General features: G+C 38.9%; 1 protein-coding gene across 2 annotated transcripts in view; it reads left to right on the forward strand.

Moving 5' to 3' along the window:
* The first annotated feature begins 378 nt into the window (after window positions 1-378).
* Window positions 379-22,563, forward strand: part of PPFIA2 (PPFI scaffold protein A2) — a 220,351-nt gene continuing 198,166 nt past the window's right edge. For both annotated transcript variants that reach the window (XM_014063940.2, XM_014063941.2), the window contains exons 1-2: window positions 379-646; window positions 13,274-13,524. In XM_014063940.2, coding sequence (XP_013919415.2) covers window positions 13,276-13,524 — 249 coding nt within the window. In that variant the 5' untranslated portion in view covers window positions 379-646; window positions 13,274-13,275. The remainder of the gene's footprint in view (window positions 647-13,273; window positions 13,525-22,563) is intronic.

Genomic DNA, 22,563 nt, shown 5'->3' on the forward strand with positions numbered 1-22,563 from the left:
GTGGGCGTATAGAATAGCTTCATCTTTTTAAACAACCATCAATCACACCTTTATTCTGTTTTTAAAACGGGCTCATATTCATCGTTAAATTAGGAAGCAATATTATTTAATCAGCTTCGATTCTCTAGCAAGACGTGCAAAAGAGCGAGCCCTTCCGTAAAGTTGTATTCCAAGAAAGGCAACCCTCTTATTCTTTCCCCGTGGTTTAGGCGCCCCTCCCTTCTTAATCCGGCGACTTTCCATCCCAGGCAAGAAAAAAAAGGGCTGCTGGAGCTTTAAGAGTCGCTTTCCCCCCCTCTGGTCCTCCTAACAATGGTCTCAACCGAGCTCTGCTTCCCAAAGCAAAAATTGTAATATGCCATTTTTTTCTCATGGACGTTTCCCCTTTGCTGCTGCCAACCAAGTGACAGGAGAAAATGCTGAGGTGCCGCCAAACTGCTCCTGCTGCCGGCCGAAGGGGGCTGGGTGGGCTTCCGGCGTCTTCTCGGAGCAGGAGTGGCGGCGTCTGCAGTAGCCTTGCGAGGGAGGCGAGTTGAACGGCGCCTGGCTGCGGGTGAATGAGCGCCCATCAGAAGCAAAGAGGGAGAGACCGAAGCGGCCGTTGGCCCCGATTCCCTGAAGACCCGGGAAGAGGAACGAGCATTAGGTATTGCAACCTGCCCTGCCGGCGGCACAGCCCTCCGCGGAGGAAGCCGCTGGGCAAATGCAAACGTCGCCGCTTGTGCGAGGATTATTTTGCGGGAGAAAGATCTTGCACGGGTCCTTTGGGTGGGTGGGTGGGTGGGTTGAGAACGGGCTTATGCTATATGTAATATCTGATAAACCAACTTAGTTAAGGTTTTCCCCCCCTTTGGGTGGGTTCCTGGATGCTGAAAGGAGAAAATGCCAGGAGGAAGTCTCTTTATACCAAGACCTGCTCCTCCTAATTTGGGATGGAGAAGAGAGTGAAACTGCTTCCCCCCCATCATACTCCCTCCCTTTTTATTTAAAGGTGATCTCACAGCTCAACTGAAAGCTTGTGGAAGGGAAGGAGTTAACTAGGAGGAGGAATACGCATGCAGCGCAAGTCAGACAATGGCACAGATTCTCCTTTGGTGGTATTGCTCTTCCTGAGTGAAGTGAGGTGCAGCCACCAGCATCTCCAACTCAAGAGTGATGCCTTTGTAAAAGATGGGCTGGTAGCTTCAGGGCATCACCCAAGGAGCTCTTAGTGGTTTCAAATAGGAGTGGCTGGAATGAAGTACAAGAAGGTGGGATGGGATGGGTCTAACAGCTGATGTCATAGCTGGCACAGATCAGGCCATAAAAGGGGTGGTGATGACAATGATGTTGCCAAGGTGTGTAATTAAGTTTTCTTTCCTAGCAATATAGAAGTAAACACTTTATAGATTTGAGGATTGAAAAATGAAAGGAAAATCCACTATTAGTAGTAACTATGTACACATCTACAAATACACTATATATGTGTGTTTGTGTGTGTATGTATATGTATGTACACACACACACACACACACACACCTCCTCTGTACAATAAAAAAGAATTTGGATGAGCAAATGGAGAATCAATGCAAGAGACCAGTGGAGAAAATTGATATTAATTTGGAAGAACTGAACTAATATTCACACTTGGGAGTTTGACTTGAAGTGTCTAATATCAAGAGTTCAAGAGAATCTGATGGGTGGAGTCAAAACATGAAGAGCACTATACAGGTAGTCCTCAGCTTAACAACAGTTCATTTAGTGACCATTTAGTGACCATTCAAAATGACTTACCACCATTTTTCACATTTACAATCCTTTTAGCATCCCCATGATCATGTGATCAAAATTCAGACTCTTGGCAACTGATCATTGCTGTGTCCCAAGGTCACGTGATCCCCTTTTGCAATTTTTTTTGACAAGCAAAGTCCATGGAGATGCTGAATTCACTTACCAACCATGTAACTAAACTTACCAACTGTGGTGATTCACTTAACAACTGTGCTAAGAAAGCTTGTAAAATGGGGCAAAACTCACTTAACAAATGTCTCACTTAACATGTGCTCAATTGTGGTCATAAGTCGAGGACTACTTGTAGAGGTTAGCTAAGGTTTTTCTCTCTTCCAGGCTCAAACTGAATACAAATTGATTTAGATTTAGTAAAATGTCCAATTCAGGGTGATATGCATTTAGAAATTTTAAAAAAATCAGTGGGATCAAACTGCTTTGGAATAATTATTTATTTGTTAGATTTGCATCCCAATGTAATCTAATGAGACTCTTGGCAGCTTATCAAAAGGACAATACTGCACAAGCAAGAGGAATAGAGTAGAGTGGAGTGGAGTTGAATAGAACGGAACAGAACAGAACATGCATGGAACACTGTGATGAAAGACAAGGAGCAAAGATGACATGAGCTAGAGCTGCTATTAGAGCCTACCTGATGATGGTGAGGGCTGCAAAATGTAATTATTTTTCCACCCTTAATGCATTTGCTGATAACCACTCACAGCTCTGTTTCGGATAACTACTTAGAAGGTGAAGTTCACCTATTGGGTTGCTGCGAGGAATATGCTGTATATCTGGCAGAAAGTGTCGGTCGCATTTGTTCTATATAAGACACCAACCTTAAAATAGAATTGATGGAGGTGGAGGTGGCTACATGATCTGGGAGCGGTTTGAGCCCATGGAACCAGAGGGAATGGATAGGGCCCTCCAAGCTGCTTGTTTGGCCACATGTGTTTTAGATCCATGCCCCTCTTGGCTTAACAAAGCTGCACAGGAGAGATTGGGTCTGGGAATTTTCTCAACTAATGGTTTATACCTGCTTGGTGTTAGATAAAGACCAACAGAATTCAAGGGAGGTTGGAGTTTGCTGTAGCTACATAGGGATTCTAGGCTGATCCCTCTTTTAGCTCTGTTCCCAGGTTCTGCCACTGCTTTTATGGCTCCTGCTTGATGAACAAGTGGTAGCTGTGACTAGGAGAGCCCTTACACTCCTTTGGATGGTGCGTCAGTTGAACCAATTCCTGGACCAAGAGACCTTGCTCACCATCAGCTGTGCCCATGTGACTTCTCACTTAGATTACTGCAATGTAGTCTACATGGGTCTGCCCCTGAAGAGCATTTGAGGGACAGTTTATCTGAAGGACTGTCTCTTGCCGGTTACATCTACTTGACCCAGTAGAATTGGGAGGCAAGGAATGTTGTGAATCCCATCTCTAAAGAGACATACCTGGTGAGACCCAGAAAGGTCTTCTCCATGGTGGCTCCTTCTCTCTAAAACATCATTCACCAGAGATTAGAATGGCCCCCACTTTAACACTCATCTGGAACGCGCTGAAGACCTGCTTCTTCCAGTGGGCCTGAGGAACCCAGAGTGGGATGGAGCCCATTAAATGGCTAATGTAATATGTTGTCATCGGGGTGGGAGGCTATTCTTTTATTATTTAATTTATTATTTAATTATTTTTCTTCTATTTTATTTTTTATATATGATGTTTTTATTCCTGTAAGCCGCCTTGAATAGGCGGCAATATAAAATTTCTAAATAATAAATAAACAAATTTGGAAATTTCAACTAGTGCAGAATGTACCTGCTCAGGTAGTAAAAGTGTAGATATACGGCACATGTAACAAAACTATTATCAGTGCTGCATTAGTTACCAATTTGTTTCTGGGTGCAATTCAAAGTTCTGGTTTTCTGGAGAACTGGTAGCAGAAATTTTGAGTAGTTCGGAGAACCGGTAAATACCACCTCTGACTGGCCCTGCCCCCATCTATTCTCTGCCTCCCAAGTCGCAGCTGATTGGGAGGAAATGGGGATTTTACAGTATCCTTCCCTGCCACGCCCGCTGTGCCACACCCACCAAGCCATGCCCACAGAACAGGTAATAATAATTTTTGAATCCCACCACTGCCTACGTGGCTTGGGACCAGATTACCTAAGGAACCACCCTATTCAATTTGATCTACCAATAACCCCTCCTCTGGAACATTCTTTCTTTGAAGATTAGAATGGCCAACCTTTCATAAGGCTTTAAAGCCTAGGCTGTGCATCCAAGTCTGGGACTCTGAAAGCATTAAGAGCCCCATTTCTTGGCTTTAATGTTAATTGGTTAATTATCTTGGCTACTGTATATATTTATTTTGGATTTTTTAATTGTTTTGAATGTTTTAATTGCTTTCATATTTTTAGAACGAACAAGCTTCCCAGAATTGAGATAGGCAGTTATAGCAATTAAATAAATAAATAATGCTGTAAAAAGGCATACTGTTCATTTGGTTTCTTAGCGTAACCATGGACAACACAAGTTGTTCTGTGTTTATTTAGATCTTTGCCATTTCAAAACAAGTCATTTAAAAGTTTGCTACAATAAATTAATGTCACAAGCTCTGGACTAAAAATAATTTTCAGTGAACGAGTTTGTTTATAAAGTTATAATTTTTATAATCTTATCAAGTTGTATTTTGATACAACAAATATTTGGTAACTGTATCCTTGATGAACAGAACATATGTTTGTGGAACGAAAGTATTACGCTCAATCCTTGGCCCTTCCACTTTAAAGAAAATCCAAGATTGCTAAACTGAGAGACATGTTATCCTTTCAGTGCTTACTGGAGTATGTAATTGGACCACATGGATAGCAGAGCTTCATTATGTTGGGAATTTTATTCAAGTATCAGTAAGAAAAAAATTCAAAAGTGCAGGACTTTCACCCGGCTTACAGCAAAATAGGAATTCCCTTTTTGGGGGACTCTATGTTGCTACTTCTCCTTTGTACCCCCCCCCCCTTATTAAAAAAAAAACCCAAAACAATATCTGACAGATGCAAGGAATTCAGGACCAACCGAGAGAGAGTTCCATTGTCTCTTGAGTTCATTTTTATTTTATCCCAAATCCTCCTCCAGTGTCACTCAAGATGTAAAATATATTTGTTTGTGTGCTAACAACTTAATAACCATTCATTTAACAAAGGTCCAGTTATGGCAGCCTTATGATCTGTATTTGCACTGACAACTATCACAAACCATTACAACCAAATACAGCATCCTGTTGCCATGTGATTATGATATGTGGATTTTTTTGCTGCTTTCCACAATAATTGCATAACGATAATGTGATTTGTTTAAAAAACATGGTGACTTTCTTTATGACCATCGTCAAAATGTTCATAAAATTAGATCCAGTCAAACTATTCCAATTTGCGACTGAAATTCTGGTCCCAGTTGTGATCGTAAGTTGAGGACTAACTGTCCTGGACACACAGTAATTGCTGGTTTTCTATAATATCAATAATTCCTGTGTTAAAATATGAATAAATAAAACTGATCTGCCAATCAGTATGGAGCTCACAGCACAGCATACCACTGGCCCTGGCACTCTTCCTATGCCTTAACGAGCTGTCAGCTGGGTTTATTGATTTATTTACTGCTATTCATGGAAATGTTGGTCTTAGGAAAGTCAGCTATTTCCATAGCAAACTAAAATGAATAAAACTGACCTATCAGTTGGGATGGAATCATATCAACAGGGCTTTTTCCTGGTTCATCCCACATCCCTCCTATGATCTATAAGCCATAATCTTAAAAAAAAAATCTTGACATGAAAATACCAGTCTTTCAAAAAAAAAAAAAAAATCAATATTCCTTTATCAGAAGAAAAGAAAAACTGACAGCTCAGTGAGATTTGGAAGCAGCACATAATGATCAGGAATTTTTGTCAATGTCTCCATGTGCCAGAGGTGGTATTCAGCAGGTTCTGACCAGTTCTGGAGAACCGGTAGTGGAAATTTTGAGTAGTTCAGAGAACCGGTAAATACCATCTCTGACTGGCCCCGCCTTCATTTGTTCTCTGCCTCCAAAGTCCCAGCTATTTGGGAGGAAATGGGGATTTTGCAGTAACCTTCCCCTGAAGTGGGGTGGGAATGGAGATTTTACAGTATCCTTCCCCTGCCATGCCCATCAAGCCATGCCCACTGAGCCACACTCACAGAAGCGGTAGTAGTTTTTTTCTCATGAAAACAAACCTTCATTTAAATCTCCAAATTGCCCTTAATCTATTGATATCTGTTTTGTGAAGGTTAAATATTGTGAATGAAACATTATTTACATGAGATCTTCCTTCAATGAAGATTTCTGTAAAGTAGGATTAGATGCTCAAATTAATATGAAAAGCTCTGAATTCTTATAGCTAGTTCATCTGTGTAGTCTTGCAAATGTTCAAACTCTTGTCTTTCCTTTTGTCAGACTTAATTTCATGATTTATTTTGTAATTTAATTTTTGAACATAAAATACAGTGTCAAGCCACTTAGAGGTGGTTGTTTATGTAATAAATATTTTTGTATTAAAAAAAACCCCAAGTGATAGGATTAAACTTATTTTATATCAAGAACTGCAGAGCTCTGTGCTCCATTAGCTCTGGACAAAACTGTTTTTAAAAGCCACATCCTTCATCCTTGTAATTTTTAATGAGAGTGTACTAATCAGTTATCTCATAAAAATGTGAGTGTGCTAATCTCGTAAAAAGGAAATTTTGTATCCAATGATTACATTTTAATAAGAGGTTATTACTGGGGAGGAATCATATTACAGTCAGGTCCCTATATCTGAGTGATCTCTTTTCATGAATCATGTTTTTACAGTAGTGGTTGTAAAATTTATCACATACAAAAAACCTGCTGCTTGCTGCATTCAGTGAGGGCAGGACGTGTGGATCTTCAGTGTTCCAGTGAGAGTCATTCGAATAGGATGCTTTGTGACCTTTGTGTATCTGTATATCTGCATTAGGTTACTCCAGTTTGACTTTAAGAAATATATGTAACATTTTAGGCACACACAGGAAATATCTGGGACATGTTAGATAGTATAGGTTTCCATGATTTTCACATTTTTACAGAAAGTGTTGACAAATAACTTTTGTGATCCTGGAGACCTTAATGCAGGGGTCTCAAACTCAAGGCCCATAGGCTGGATTTGGCCCATAGGGTGCTTAAATCTGGCCTGTGGGGCTTCTCTGTAAACAGCAAGGGCCGGCTTGTGGTGCCTCTGCCAGCAAAAACTGAACTCAATTTTCAGCTGCGATGGCCTCCTGTAACCCTTTGCCAGCAAAAACAGCAGCCCTCCTGAGCTCTGTTTTCGCTGGCACCGCATTCAGGTCACCCAGGCGCCCCCAACATGAGTGATGTCGAACTGGCACTCCCACCCTGGCTGCATCTCCCAGCTCTCCCCCCCAGATCAAACACAACTGTGATGTGGCCGTCAGGGAAATTGAGTTTGACACCCATGCCTAAATGCGTAGAAGAAAAGTACATGTCAGATAAATAAATATTCTTTTCTTTGTCTATATTTCTAAAAGTTGGTCTGCTCATTGTAAAATTGATTAAAATGAAGGTACCCCAAATGGGTGCCTTTGTCTTGACACCTATCAAAATATATTTTATTAAATCCTTATTTACTATATTCAGATAGGCACTGTTAAGATGTGGAATACCTTATAAAAATCCATTTCTCTCTGATCATATAGCAAAATTAATCATTATAATATATTGCAATTTAAAAAAAAAGTTCCAAGGTGCCAATGAGTTTTAAAAATGTCTTTGATCTTCTTGACTGTCATGAAAAATACTATATTTCTGATTTAGTTCATTTGTAAACATGTCTTTAAAATGATGAATAAAATGCCCTGGGAAAATGCTTTGGAAGGAGTGTGTGTGTGTGTGTGAGTAAGTGTGTGAGATAACAATAAATGAATAAAATTAACCATCAGTTTTTCCATGTGTACAGGTAAAAGTAGCTATCAAAAAAAATCCATTAAGACAAATAACTTTACTAAGCCAACTCAAGTTTATAAAATGATATATAAAATTACACACACACACATACATATATCATTTGCAGATAGATTTTGACTTACTACCACAATTGGGCCCAAAATTTTTGTTGTTAAGTGGGAGAGTTAAGGGAATTTTGCACCATTTTACGACCTTTCTTGCCACAGTTGTTAGAAGAATCACTACATTTGTTATGTTAGTAAGATGGTTATTAAGTGAATATGGCTTTCCCATTGACTTTGCTTGTCAAAAGTTCGCAAAAGATGATCACATGACTCTGGAACACTGCAAATGTCATAAATATAAGTTAATTGCCAAATGTCTGAATTTTGATCACATGATCACATTTGATCGTAATGCTGCAATGGTCATGTGAAAAACAATCATAAGTTACTTTTTTCAGTGCCATTGTAACCTCAAACAGTCCCTAAATGAACTGTTGTAAGTCAAGACAACCTATAACTGTACCTGTTTTTGAGTTTTCAAAAACTTTATATTGGACCAAATGGTTATACCAGTGATCATGATATGGGAAGCAAGAGAGGGAGAGAGGGAGAGAGAGAGAGAGAGAGAAATGTCTTAACTGCATCTATGTTGCTTCATAAGCTTTATTTGGTGCAGAGCTTGTTGATATGAAAAACTAAGGAAATGGTTGTTAGTTCTCTATTTTTGAAAGTACCAGCTGTAAAGATAAATCTGTTTCTGTCCTCAGGCAAAACAAGCATACCAAGGTTAAAGCTGGATAATATAATATTACAGTAAAAATGAATTTACTAAAGAAAAAAATTCAGCACATTCTTAGAATTTTGAAGTTTGCAGATTTTTTTTAAAAAAAATCATGGTTTTTATTTTTAAATAGTGAAATAAAATTTAAAAACTACATCATCAAAAGAAAATAAACATCTGACAGTGAATAAAAGAGGAGGAAGCATAATATAGTGAAAAACTAAATGTGATAAAAGAAAATAGTAATTAAGAGAAAAAACCCTCTACAATTAAATGCAGTTAAGTCAATCTTCAAGTTTGTTATTAAAACTACACCTAACAACATATTGTGTCATCTTTTAATTTTTAGAACACAGAGATTTTTCAAAACCTGATAATAAATTTGTTAGATCGGGTAAAGGAGGCACAGTAGGCTTCAGTAAACAACAGCTCTTTATTGCAAGTCAAGTAAACATCCGGCTGGGGAATGGTCGTGCAGCATCCCCTTTTAAAGGGGTCTGTCAGACCTCTTAGCCAATGAGATTCAACGTCTGTTCCCGCTGGAACAGAGGACCTTGGTGGAAACATCTTGCAGTCTGTCAGCGGGGGGGGGATATCTAACACCCCTCCCTTCTAAGATGGAACAATCTAACTAGTGACGTAGTCATGCAGGTAGGCGGGCTTCTGCATATTTCTGCCTGACCTGTTCAGTTCAGTCTTGGCATTTCCTTCACGCAAGTTGGACGGACCTGTTGCTCCTGCTGGTCCGCCTGGTGGAAACCCCTGGAACTTTTCACAGGATGCGGCTGGAGCTTCTGGCATCAAATCCCTAAGAACTCGCTGTGGGCCTGCGTCGCAGTCAGATAAGTCATCCAACATTCTCGGGTTTTCCTCAGGACTGTTATTTTGTGTGTAGCTTCTTTTGGTTTGTGCAGGAGTTATGTTTGGCTGTCTAAGTGTTGAGTTAGATAGGTGGCTACAGAGTTGGTCAATATGCCTTCTCCAGTTTCTACTTTCCTCAAGTTTTACTGTGTACGATCGCAGTCCGGTAATGCCAATTATCGTTGTGGGAATCCATAACGTTCCCCCAGTGTAATTGTGTGTATATATTGAATCTCCTATGTTGAAGGACCTGACTTCGCTAGTGGAGTCAGGGGGTGTTGAGGTGGAATAATTTGGGTGCAGCCGGTCTAGGTGAGACCTAAGGCGGCGGCCCATGAGGAGTTCATCTGGGCTTCTTCCAGTGGTAGCACTGGCTGTAATGTGTTGTATGAGTAAGTAGTGATCAATTCGTGTCTGCCAATCACCTGGGCCCATCCTATTGAGGGCTTCCTTTGCGGATCTTACCATTCGTCCCGCCTGGCCATTGGAGGCCGGATGGAACGGCGCAACCAGGGCATGTCTGATTCCATGAGCTGCTATGAATGTTTCAAATGTCATGACTGTGAATTGGGGCCTGTTGTCGGAGACTAATACATCAGGGAACCCATGCGTGGTGAATAGTTTCCGTAGTACCTTGATGACTGATTCCGCTGTAGTGGAATTCATCAGGACTACTTCTAACCATTTAGAAAATGCGTCGATGGCTATGAAGAAGGTTTGGCCATGGACTGGTCCAGCGAAGTCTATGTGTATTCTGGACCATGGTACTTGTGGGCATTCCCATTCTTTGGCGGGCACTTTCGGGGGAGCCGGTCTGGACACCTGACAGGGTGTGCATGTGGCTACCCATTCTTGTATATTCTTATCCATGTTAGGCCACCAAACATAACACCTTGCTAGAGACTTCATTTTAACAATCCCTAGGTGCCCTACGTGCAGTGCTTCTAGGACTGCTATTCGCAATTGTTTGGGAATGACTACCCTGTCCCCCCCACAACAAACAACCCTTAATAGCCGACAATTCATCCAGCTTGGAAAAATACATTTTGAATTCAGACCCAACAGGCCCCTTGGGCCACCCCCTCCACACCAAGTTCAAAATTTGTTTTATTTGCGGAGTGGCATGCAACGTCACTGGAGGAGACGGGTCCGGAGTCCAGGCAGTCAATAAGGAGGACCAACGTCTTGGGGGTGGGGTCGGCGAGAAGTTTGGGCAATGGGCAGCGGCTCAAGGCATCTGCGTGCCCTAACGTGGTACCCGGTTGGTGGATAAGGCAGTAGAATAGGCTGCCGGAAATATTGTTCATCTGGTTATCCGGGGAGATAGTGATACTGGGTGGGGCGATCCCCAGCCAGAAATCCTAGCAACGGCTTGTGGTCTGTGATCAGTTTGAAATCTCTGCCATAGAGATACTCATGGAATCTTTTTAAAAGCATTCATCCAAGGTATCTGGAAAGGGTTTTAGAGTCCCATTCACTTTGGGTACCATAAACATTTGTAAGAATCTGAAAAGTCAAGCAACTTATAATATGAGTCAAACCAGTGGTGGGTTTCAAAAATTGTTTGAACCTACTCTGTGGGTGTGGCCTCCTTTGTGGGAGTGGCTTGCCACCCATGTGACTGGATGGGAGTGGCTTGCTGCCCATGTGACCGGATATGAAGATGCCGATGACACTTGTCAGAACCACCTTAAATTACCTCACACACAGCACTGGCATGCATAAGAATATGATGTAAACTTGTTTTTTAAAAGGCATCTTTGGTTTGCGTTAAAACAACTTCAACACACGCAATGTTCTGATTGCACCACAAACGCAGTAGTCATCCTTACCTTTCACAAAGGCACTGAGTTTTATAAATATGAGCATGATAGTGTAGAATAATCATATCCAGGGACCAGTGGTGGGTTTCAAAAAAGTTTGGAACCTCTTCTGTAGGTGTGGCCTGCTTTCCGGGTCCACTGGTGGAACCTCTTCTAACCGGTTCGGTAGATTTGACGAACCGGTTCTACCAAATAGGTGAGAACTGGTAGGAACCCACCTCTGAGTCAAACCCTATTTCAGAACTTGTTCAAGCTATTCTTCGAATGAGTTTTCATATCAATTTTGCCAAGCTTCACAGCAGAAGCCGAGGTGGCGCAGTGGTTAAATGCAGCACTGCAGGCTACTTCAGCTGACTGCAGTTCTGCAGTTCGGCTGTTCAAATCTCACCAGCTCAGGGTTGACTCAGCCCTCTATCCTTCCGAGGTGGGTAAAATGAGGACCCAGACTGTGGGGGCAATATGCTGACTCTGTAAACTGCTTAGAGAGGGCTGAAAGGCCTATGAATCGGTATATAAGTCTAAAAAAGAAAGAAAGAAAAAAAAAGAAGAGCTTGGCAGTAAAACTCACTTCTGACATTTAAACCCTAATTCAGATATAGGGAATCCTCAGCCACAACTTCATTAGATTAGACTTTGTATTCTAGGGAAAACTGTAGCCTTATACAAAACTATGGTTTGTTCTCTGAAATGCAAAGAAGTGGGCAATTTTATGCATTTCTGTTTAAAATAAAATTTAAATGCATAGAGTTTAAATAAGGGGCATTATCCGATTTCTAAGTTACCTGAAGGTTTAATGGCTTTTGGTAATTAGGCATGTCTATGTTATGGTTCTCTCCAGCTTGGCAATTATTGGGCTTTCACCTTGTCAGATTCAGTTCTTAGCAAATTCTCTGTGCATAAAATGGAAGGCCTATCAGAATTCTTCTGTGTTTTGTTTGGAAGAGCCAGCTGCCAGCTTGTCTAGGCAGATTAGGAATAGATTCTGACAGTAATTCTGTTTGGGGTGTTTACCTCCTCCATTTATTAGCAACTCATAAAGGATCATGAGCCACAGTTTGAGAATCTACGCAGCAAAGAATGTACAATATTTCAAACAAAAAATTATGGTTGAAGAACTCCAGTTGTTCTTGACATGGCTGTTTATAGAGAGGAAAAGATTTTGCTTCTTGTTGATTATATATTGGTTTAGCTTTTGTGAGTTCCACTCATATTTACATACATTTTAACTATTTTAATAATGATAGCTAAGATTAAATATAGTGATTGTTTATTTTCATTTAGTTAACCTGCATAACTAATATCTATGATTTAACCATAAATACTTATTTAGAAGAATGTAACTAGGCAATTAATATCTTTTTGGCTATCCTATTGGTGTATTCTCATAGTGATCCTTTCATTGTTTATTTTATGGTTCTATTACTTTACTTCTATACTGTTTACATTCCTTTAATTTTCTTTCCTTTTTATATTGGAAGCCGCCTAGAATAGACCCATGAGATAGGTGGCAAATAAATTTAACAAATAATAAAATAAAATAAATAAATTAGCTTTCTTGGGAAATCTCTCCTAGTTGAAGGGTTATCCTCTATCCTAGGCAAACTGCCCTGAAGGGAAGCTTGATTTTCTTTAGCTGAAAGTTGACAATGGATTCTTTTATGTAGAGATCCTAAGCAGAGTTGTTCACGATAGCACAAAATATATACAAAGTAATAAGTGGAAGAAGATCATTTAAACAAAAGCCGTCCTTAAGTAAACAAACAAACTCTGCCATGTTTTCAAAATACACTGTATTCTGTGCTAGTTGAACTGCCTTGATAGAGATATCATGGCATTATAATACATTTTTTAAATAGCTGCTGGGCAGCTTTTGGCCTAATAGTTAAAAACAAAACAATATGAGGCAACTGACTAATATGGGATCAATCTCTCTCCCACCCTCCCTCCCTCTTTCTCCTTCACTTTCTCTCTCCCTCTCTGTCATAAATAAAAACGTTTGGCTGCCTTTTACTGAAAGTTTTCTACTTTCCTCCCTCCCTTTATTTTAAGAAATGATGTGCGAAGTGATGCCTACGATAAACGAGGACACCCCAATGAGTCAAAGGGGGTCCCAGAGCAGTGGATCGGACTCCGATTCTCACTTTGAACAGCTAATGGTGAATATGCTGGATGAAAGAGATCGTCTTCTAGACACTCTTCGGGAGACCCAAGAAAGTTTATCTCTGGCACAGCAACGACTTCAAGATGTAATTTACGACAGAGATTCTCTGCAACGACAACTGAATTCTGCACTGCCCCAGGTATGTATATTCATTCTCTGTAATCTTAATTTATAAACATTATTTCCTCTTCCTTTAATCTTATGCATGTGCATGCAGATACACATACAGATTCCTTAAAAATTAGAAGTACAGTGCCATAAATATCTAATCCTTTTTGCAAAAGAGAAGGCTGCCTTAATGATTCAAAGAGAGATGCCTCATCCGTACTTAAGTATGTTGTGAAGCAGCTATGTTTTGCACGCTCCAATTGAATACTCTTATTCGTTTTAGTAAGAAGATGGCTTGATGGATGAGATTAAGCTGAAATTTGGATTTTTCCTCAACTCCAGGATTATTAGATTCACTTTAAAACCAAACTGTCTCCCCCTTGTTTTTTTTCTTTGCTAAGACATTTCAACATAACTCGGATTTCATTGACTCATCCATAGTACATTCCAGAAAGACCCTTCTTTCCCATTTCTAGTTTTATTAACCACTTAGTTACTCTTTGAAATAAAATGATGGTGCATAAAACCATCCAATAAATTAATATGCATTTACAAGGGACAAAAAGGTAAAGGCAAAAGTAATAAAGTTTGATCACAGCAGGGCACCTTATTAGCACAATTATGAGGGAAATATCAGAAGGAGTTAGAGCCATTATGACATGCTTTACAAACTACAGTGTGCGTGAGCAGTCTGATCTATATTTTGCAATCAACAAGATGATGGCTCAAGTGCCATATCACGTATAATCTGACTTGACTGATAGCTGAATCTGCATTTATTACTGAAAATGGAACAGCAGCAGTATGACCACATGAGAAAGCTTCAGGCAAGGCATGTTACACAACTTTCTTCTTCACCAACTTGTAGCCATCTCTCAAAAACAACTGCCTGAGATAAATGTTTCATTTTAGTACTGCAATAGGACTGGCCCTATGTGTTTGTACGTGCATTTTATCACAGTCATGCCTTGGCAATACTAGTCCTTTTTTTTTTTTTGGTTTCACAGTGTTGTCCTGCTATTATCCTGATATTATGTCAAAAACACTTTTTAATTCATCATCAGATGTTCCAGTTTTACTCCAGTATTTTACTGCTTAAATCAACACTAATCCATATCAGTTTCAAAGAGTATAAAGTCTGCCAGTTTCAAATATTTATTCTTCAAGGAGGATAAAGTTTGCCAGTTTCAATCACACCCCACTTGCCCCCTCTGTGTCAGTGGACACCAAGTTGGCAAGGTGTAATTAAAATGGTGGTATAATAATACTTGGAAGCAGAGATATTTCAACAAAATTCCTTTGAGCCCAAACAGTCATATTTGTAGAGATAATTTTTACACTGCATTTGCACAGGAAAAATGACTTGAAAATGTGATAATGTATGTTACAGTATTAAAATGGTCACATCCTTCCTCATTGACTCTTTATAGCCTTTGTCCTTCAATTTCAATTTATATAAAAACAGAAGCAGATTTCTTGGCATGTGCAGATTAGAGTCTTTCTTGTGTTCTATTCAGCAGCCTTAAAAAGTCATAACAAAATAATAAGATAAATGTTCCTGTAAATATTAAGGTGATTGTGTGATGTTTGATAGCATCTTCAAATTTCCCCTAAGCATGAAAAAAATATATTATTCATTTAATCCTGCACTTTTAAAAGTAAAAACAGTCTTTCATTTATAGATAGTTGGTTTGACGGAAAAATAAATTAAGAAGACTGTGAAGAAAGCTAGAGAAAATTGTCTTGTCAGTGAGATTCTGTTGGATACCTAATGAAGGAAATTGTACAGGATGGAATATTTGGGGTAAAAGCTGAGAAACTGGCAGATAAATACAGCATGGCTGTAAATTATGTTATCTTTAATGAGTGTGCAAGGTTTTCTGCCCCTCCTCCTCAAATATTCTATGTATTTATTTAAAAAACCAGCAAAAAGGGAATATATTATATATAGTAAATAATATCCTTTCATGTTCATATAGCACTATTCATATCTTAGGTATGTAATCTCAATAGATATTGGTGAGTTCCTACCAGTTTGGACCGGTTCAGCTGAACTGGTAATGGTTTGTGGCCTGGGTCGCTGGAACCGGTAGCGACTCAGGCCTGCCACACCCCTGAACCAGTTCTCAGGGCGGCGCCATAGGAGGCACCATCTTGTTTTTTGGTTCTGTGCATGCACAGAACAATTATTATTGTACTACGCATGCATATACAGCGTGCATCAAGCACCGCGCACGTGGGGTGCGCCCACGAGCGAACAGGCAGTAGAGACTGCCATAACCCAGCCCTATCAATAGGTACTCAGTACTCAGCTGCTCAGTAGGAAAACTACCAACATCTGGATGATACTAGGCGGGTAACCCTACTTTAGCTCTCTTCTTTGATCACTTGTCATGTATATCCTACCATAGTGGTATTTACCTTTTAGGATCAAAATTCTGCATCAGAGGGGTGGTATACTTACAATTGTGGATTTTAATTTAATTGAAATTAAATCAGCCTAATTTGTACTCTCCACCCTAATCACAAATGGTATAGAAACATACATTTAAAGAGCTTTTGAAAATAATCTGATGTTGTTAATGGTTCAAGAGCAAGAGGATTGCCTATTTTTGATGTAAAAGATCATGGAGGGCAAGCCCTAGCCTTTGTTACCTGTATTTTTAACTCACAATGAGTGTTGCATTCTTGTCTTACTACTGTTGTTGTTTAAGTGCAGCTGTTAACAGGACTTCTTGGACCTTTAGAGAGTTAGTGGTGGCTTTGGTAGTTGCTATGAGATAAATTATAGAGTTGTTTCCAAGTAATTGATTTAAACTGGCACCATGAATGCTAGGTGGTGCTTTGAGAGAATACTTTAGGTTCAATCTTCATTTGTTTGTGCCTTTGAATCACCATTGATTACTGTAGTTTTCTTGATAAGATTTCAGAAATAGTTGGCCATTGCTTTCTTCATAAGGCTTAGAAAAAGTGACTGGCTCAAGGTTACCCAGTTGGCTTTGTGCCTATGGCAGATCTAGAACTCATGGTCTCCCAATTACTAGCCTGATGTCTTAAACACTACAGCAAACTGGCTGCTTACTTGGTTCATCATAGAATCAGTTAAGAGTGGGGCCAGAACTCTCTTAGATCAGGCCCTATAAACACTAAAGTGATGCTATTTCTGAAGATTACATAAGAGCAGGTAGCCTTACTGATGCAATCAGAACTTGCTGTCTGGAGTACTGTAACATGCTGTATATTGGGCTATCCTGGAAAAGCATTATGATGCAACAGCTAGTACAAAGTGAGGTAGTCCAGGCAATAATGACAGTTTCTTGTTATATTCAGGTGAACCCATTGCTTTGGGTACTGCATTGGTTGCCAGTTGGCTTCTAGATTGCAATTAAAGGCACTGATAGTTTTCTTTGAAGCCTTACATGGCTCCATATCTTCTCAAGGCTAATTCTATCCAGGCCCAATCCCTTTGAGAATGCCATGTGACAGGACCTAGAAGTGGCTATTTTCAACTGCTGTTCCTATGCTTTTGAAACTCTTTTCACTCTTTTCACTCTTGCGTTTTAGAAGACCAGTTTAATACCTTGCTTTCCCATCTAGTCCAAGAGAAAACATATTAAGAAATTGGGTTGCATTGATAGAAACCTTACATGGTCTGTTTTTCTTGGTCTCATTCAATGTTGTTGGAATTTTTAATTACTCTTAAGGTGGGTGAGTGGATGTTTCTGAGGACTTTTAACAATGTTTTTATTGTTAGCTATTCAGAGTTTTCAGGAATGGATGATACTGACATATTGCAAAAAATAAATATATGAAACAAATAACTGCAGAAACCAAAAATGTTTCTTACAACTATTGATCAAATTCTTCTCTGGAAGTACAGTGAAGAAAGTGATGTTGTGGCAAGCATATAAGAATTAGTAAGAAGGGAGGAGGATCCAACATCGCAACGATACGGAAGTGCGGTCTTAATGCTCCGAGACCGCAGCCGATACTTTTGCCACTGGGTGATCCAATTGGACATAAACCATCCCGGAGGGATGGTGAACAGGAAGAATACACCTTGCTGACCTCAGGGACACCACAAAGTCCCTGATCGGTGCAAGAGAAGTTCTTCAAGCTGGCGACAAAAAATCCAGCCAAGGCTGATGAAGTTGGAGTGGCTCCAAAACGGAAGGATGCGGAAAGAGAAAGTGTTTCCAGCTGGTGAGGAATAAACAGCAGGTTTACTGTTTTAAAAAGAGACTGCCTATAAAAAACTTAAAATTAATTTAAATTGGAGAACAGAAGAATTAAGCGGTGGAATTAAATTTGGAATGGTTTTGGACAGTGGGTTTTTAAAATGCTATCTTCATGGATGGAATGTATGCAAGCCTTTTAAAACAAATGGATTAAGTTTTCTTCTTTTTTTTCTTTTATTATTCTCTGTAATCTATGGACTAAAATTTTCCTCTTTCATTACTGTGGATGTTCTCCTAACCCATTCAAAAATTGGACTCTTTTTTTCTAACTTGAAATACAAAAAAGATACAAAAAGAAACAAGACTGGAAGGTTTGTGTATTGGAAACAGAACACTCCTATTTTCTTCACTGATTGTTTTGGCTTGGCACTACAAGGTCTCACTGCTTGGTTATAGAGAGTGATAAGAAGAAAACATATAGATGACCCTTTGAAGTATATCTTTAACCAGAGAAAAGTGAAAACAAGACGTTATTGTGAATCTATGCTTAATTTTATTAATCTTCCAAGCTAGAGCAGCTGTGTTTGTTAGTTGGAGATAATGGAACAATTTCAACAGCAAAAAGAAACCTTAAGCTTGCAAAATATATTTTCAGAAATACAGAAATTATCAAATACATATGAGGGGATAGAGAAGAAGCTGGAAGACTTAGAGCATCTAACAGCAAAATATGATGAAGAAGTTGAGGATGTTTATCAAATGGAAAACGTGGTGGTTAAAACCCCAAAAATCGAAGTGGAAAATGAATATAAAGAGATTAAATTTGCTGATATTTATGGTGATTGGTTTGTCTCTGAAAATGGAGACAAATTCAGTATTCAGTGGAATACTGAAAGAGGAACTAAATGAAGGAGAAATTTATTCCAGATGGCAAGATATAGAAGAAGAAAAAACAAATGAATCTATGGATTTAAAAGAGAGAAATTTTATTAGCAATAGCACTGATAACACTACCGACAATCAAAGATAAGCTGACTAAGGAAACAGAAGAAGGGCATCAAGATTACATGAGAGATCTTATAAGCAAGGAGTTGCTAAGAGGAGTCCATACAAAGTTGATCAAGGAGATGATTAGAGGATTGGCACCACAAATGGCAGAAGATATGAGACTGTTTATTGGTAAGATACAGGTTGATAGATAGAAGAGTATAATTTAAAACTAGTTAAATTTAGTGAAATTTATTGACAATAGATATAGTTTAAATAAATAATTGATAATATTACTAATGTATACAATATGTAGTGTTATGATGAGTATAATTGGATATGAATATTGAATGGTACCCATGTAAGGAAGATTAGAAATCCCTTTGGATTATATATAAAGATTAATAAAAAAAGAACTAAGTTAGATACAGTTAAAGTTTTGATTATTAGGGGGAAAATGTTATGATACAGGATATAGTTAAATAAAGGAGGAATAAGAATAACAACGTATAGATAGATATGGGTATAACATAAAGAAACTGGATGTAAATTCAAAACAGTGATTTGGAAAGGAGGGTTTGAAAATTTTGTTATTAAATATTATGGATGTTTAGCTAGAATAGGATATAAGGATTCAGTGTTAGTGGAGGCTTTTAGAAATAGTAAATGAAAGGCCAGTATGTGGTTATGTATTAAATCTTGGTATATATAGGAGCCAAGGTGGCGCAGTGGTTAAATGCAGCACTGCAGGCTACTGCTAGATCAGCAGGTCAGCGGTTCAAATCTCACCGGCTCAGGGTTGACTCAGCCTTCCATCCTTCCGAGGTGGGTAAAATGAGGACCCAGATTGTTGGGGGCAATATGCTGACTCTCTGTAAACCGCTTAGAGAGGCCTGAAAGGCCTATGAAGCGGTATATAAGTCTACTGCTATTGCTATTGCTATATTTTATGATGAAGGACGTTTTAACAATTATAGTCAAATGAAGATGGAGATATGATGATGGTAACATGTATAAATATTTGAATTAAAATACTTGAGTTAATATGAACTATGTTTGTTGACTGTGGAAGAGATGCACGGAAGTCTTTTTGTAACCATCTGATACATTTTCTGCAGCATGTAAAGAAGGATGTTGTGTTTGTTCTGAAAATTAAAAATAAAAAAATTATTAAAAAAAAGAATTAGTAAGAAGAAAGTAGAGGCAAACTGGATGAAAAACAACACTGTTACCATGATGGACTGACCTGAGAAAGCAATGAGCAATAATAAGTAGGTTAGCAAAACAAGTTGAGATCAAGTAGCAGCTGTATCTAGCTTTTCCCGGAAAGATATTTCTTCTTGAGATGTTTATTTATCCACATGCTTGGTAACCAGCAGCTGAAGCAAACCATAGAATCAGACTTAGAAGCCTACCAAAAATTATTCAAATGTATACATTTATACACTAGAGTTCATATTATAGTGAATTAAGCAAACAATTAAATTAAACTTTAATTGAGGTGGAAGTGCAGATCATGATCCATATAGGTTCATTTCTAGTTCATTTTAAAAATCTTCGTGGCACGACAAAACCGCGCTCATCAAAATAGCGGTGATAAAATCGCGGCGCTAAAGCCGCGATGTCATCACTGCACGTCATCACCACCGCGACAACAGCGCGGCAACAGAAGGGCGCTTTAAAACGGCGCCGCAGCAGAAAGCTGATTTCAATTAAGGTAAGGGTTAGGATTAGGTTTAGGGGTTTGTTTTAGGGTTTGTTTTAGGGTTAGGTTTAGCATTAGGTTTAGCGTTAGGTTTAGCGTTAGGTTTAGCGTTAGGTTTAGGGTACTGAGTGCTTGGGAATGCGTGGATTTGCCCTCCGCGATTATGTCATCGCAGTAGGGTCGCGTTTTTCCTTAGCGCTTCGAACGGCGCGAATTAGTCTTCGTGCTTATGTCTCCGCGGATAAGGGCTTCGTGGATTTGTGGTGGAACCAAAAATCTTATATGATATGTAAAATAGTAGTTATACTTTATATAGAGTAACTGAGTATAAAAAGTCACTTAATTGTATAATAGGTTTTATTTGGAACCACAGTTTTCAAAAACCATGTTAATAGTTCTTGCCTCATGAAAAAACATAGTTCTGGTACATATCTATTCAGAATTCGATGTAATGATTTTTTGAATATGAATGCTATTGTATACCATATACAGGTAGTCCTCACTTAGCAACCACTTGTTTAGTCATCAATTGACATTAGCAGCATCCCTGTATCATGTGTTTGTGATTTGAATGTTGGCAACCAACTCGTATTTACAGTGTTCACAATGTCCCACATGTAAGTATGTTCATGTGATTCTTTTCCTTTATGACCACCTCACTAGCTCCTGATGCCAATTATAGTTGTTAATCAAGGACTACCTGTGTATTGTCTATACATATACCAACAAGATTTTTTTAACTGCTTTATTAATCTGGACTGAGTTTTGAACAATTCTTGGAATAACACAAAATCATACAAACAGGCTGTATAAAATATTTAATGAAAAGAAATAAACTCAACCTATGGTAAAATTTTAAAATGGAATTTATAAATTGCCTTAGGGTCACTTTATAATCTGAGAAGCAATTCACTCATCTAATTCCAGAAATAGACAACTGTTAGATTTACAGTTGCTATGCAATGGTGGGGAAAAAAAGCATTATTGCTTATTTTCAGAGATAAAATTATTTATTCAAACTTGTGGGAAAACATGAGTGTAGAATGTTTAATCAGTCTAACTCTTTCATTAGCAGATCAATATACCTTTTGTGTGAATTTCCTTTCTGACCTTGCATTTTTTCATCTGGTGCGTCTACCCAGTAGACCAGTAAGAAATGAAAAGAACACAGTTTAAGAATTTTGGCTGTCAAATGGGCTAAAAAGGAAAAGAAGTGTTTTCAAGTTCACTTGTTTTTGCTTTTTGTTTTTAGTTGTTTTTTTTAAGAAGATACCTGCCATTTCACTGTTTAATTGTTATCCTTTTTAAAAAGAAGACCAGGATTTCATTATTCTACTGGTGAATTATTAAAAACAGTAGCCATGGAGAGCAGGGTCTACTAATCAGAGAGATGAGCATTTGAGTTGAAGTGTATAGCAACCAATTAGAATGGAGATGTTTGCTTGTAATGAAATGAAGCAAAGCAGTTTAACTGGGCAACACTGTGCTTGTATGATAATAACCTTTGTATTTCTGCTTGTGAGAAATTACATTGGGGCAAGCTGATTGTGTGGATCAGTGCTAAGATTGCTAAGTACACACAGCACAGTGTGTCATATGATTGAGATGTTTAGTACAGGTAGTGTTATTCTATGTTTGTGCCTTTGTACTCTGTTTTGAGTTTCTAGAAGCATTTTAGTTACCATTGTCACATTCACTATACTATTAAACCAGTTCTGCTCCAATGCAATTTGTTTCCTGTGTTCTAACTAATAGCATAATGTAACACATCACAAATCCATTAAGTAGTTCCAAGGTGGCATACGTAGGGCAAAAGCAGCTGCAGGTTGTTGGTTTTTTTGTAATAACTTGTTCAGCTGTTTCAAACTTAGCTGGAAGTCTGTATCCAGTCAGGATCCAGGCACTGGCCTTTTCAAGGAAACCACTCCCCCCCAGGAACTGGTCCCAGCCCCTCAGCTTTTCCTGGATGTCATCCAGTGCCAATGGGCACAGCCAGGATCAGTGGCAAATCCTAGTGGAGTGGATAAAATGCTCTACTCTATGGAGAACAATATTGAGGATCTCTTAAAGCTTCCTCTTGTGGATGATCCCATAGTTGCCCTAACTTCCAACTCTGTGCTTCCAGCACCTGATGGCACGTGCACCATCTGCAGGGCAGATGGTCACAAGCGGAGCTCGCCCACAACATAAACTGACTGGA

Source organism: Thamnophis sirtalis, unplaced genomic scaffold (genome assembly GCF_051295495.1).
Source record: "Thamnophis sirtalis isolate CommonGarterSnake01/CBP01778 unplaced genomic scaffold, rThaSir2_p1.2 scaffold_9, whole genome shotgun sequence".
Classification (NCBI taxonomy): domain Eukaryota; kingdom Metazoa; phylum Chordata; class Lepidosauria; order Squamata; family Natricidae; genus Thamnophis; species Thamnophis sirtalis.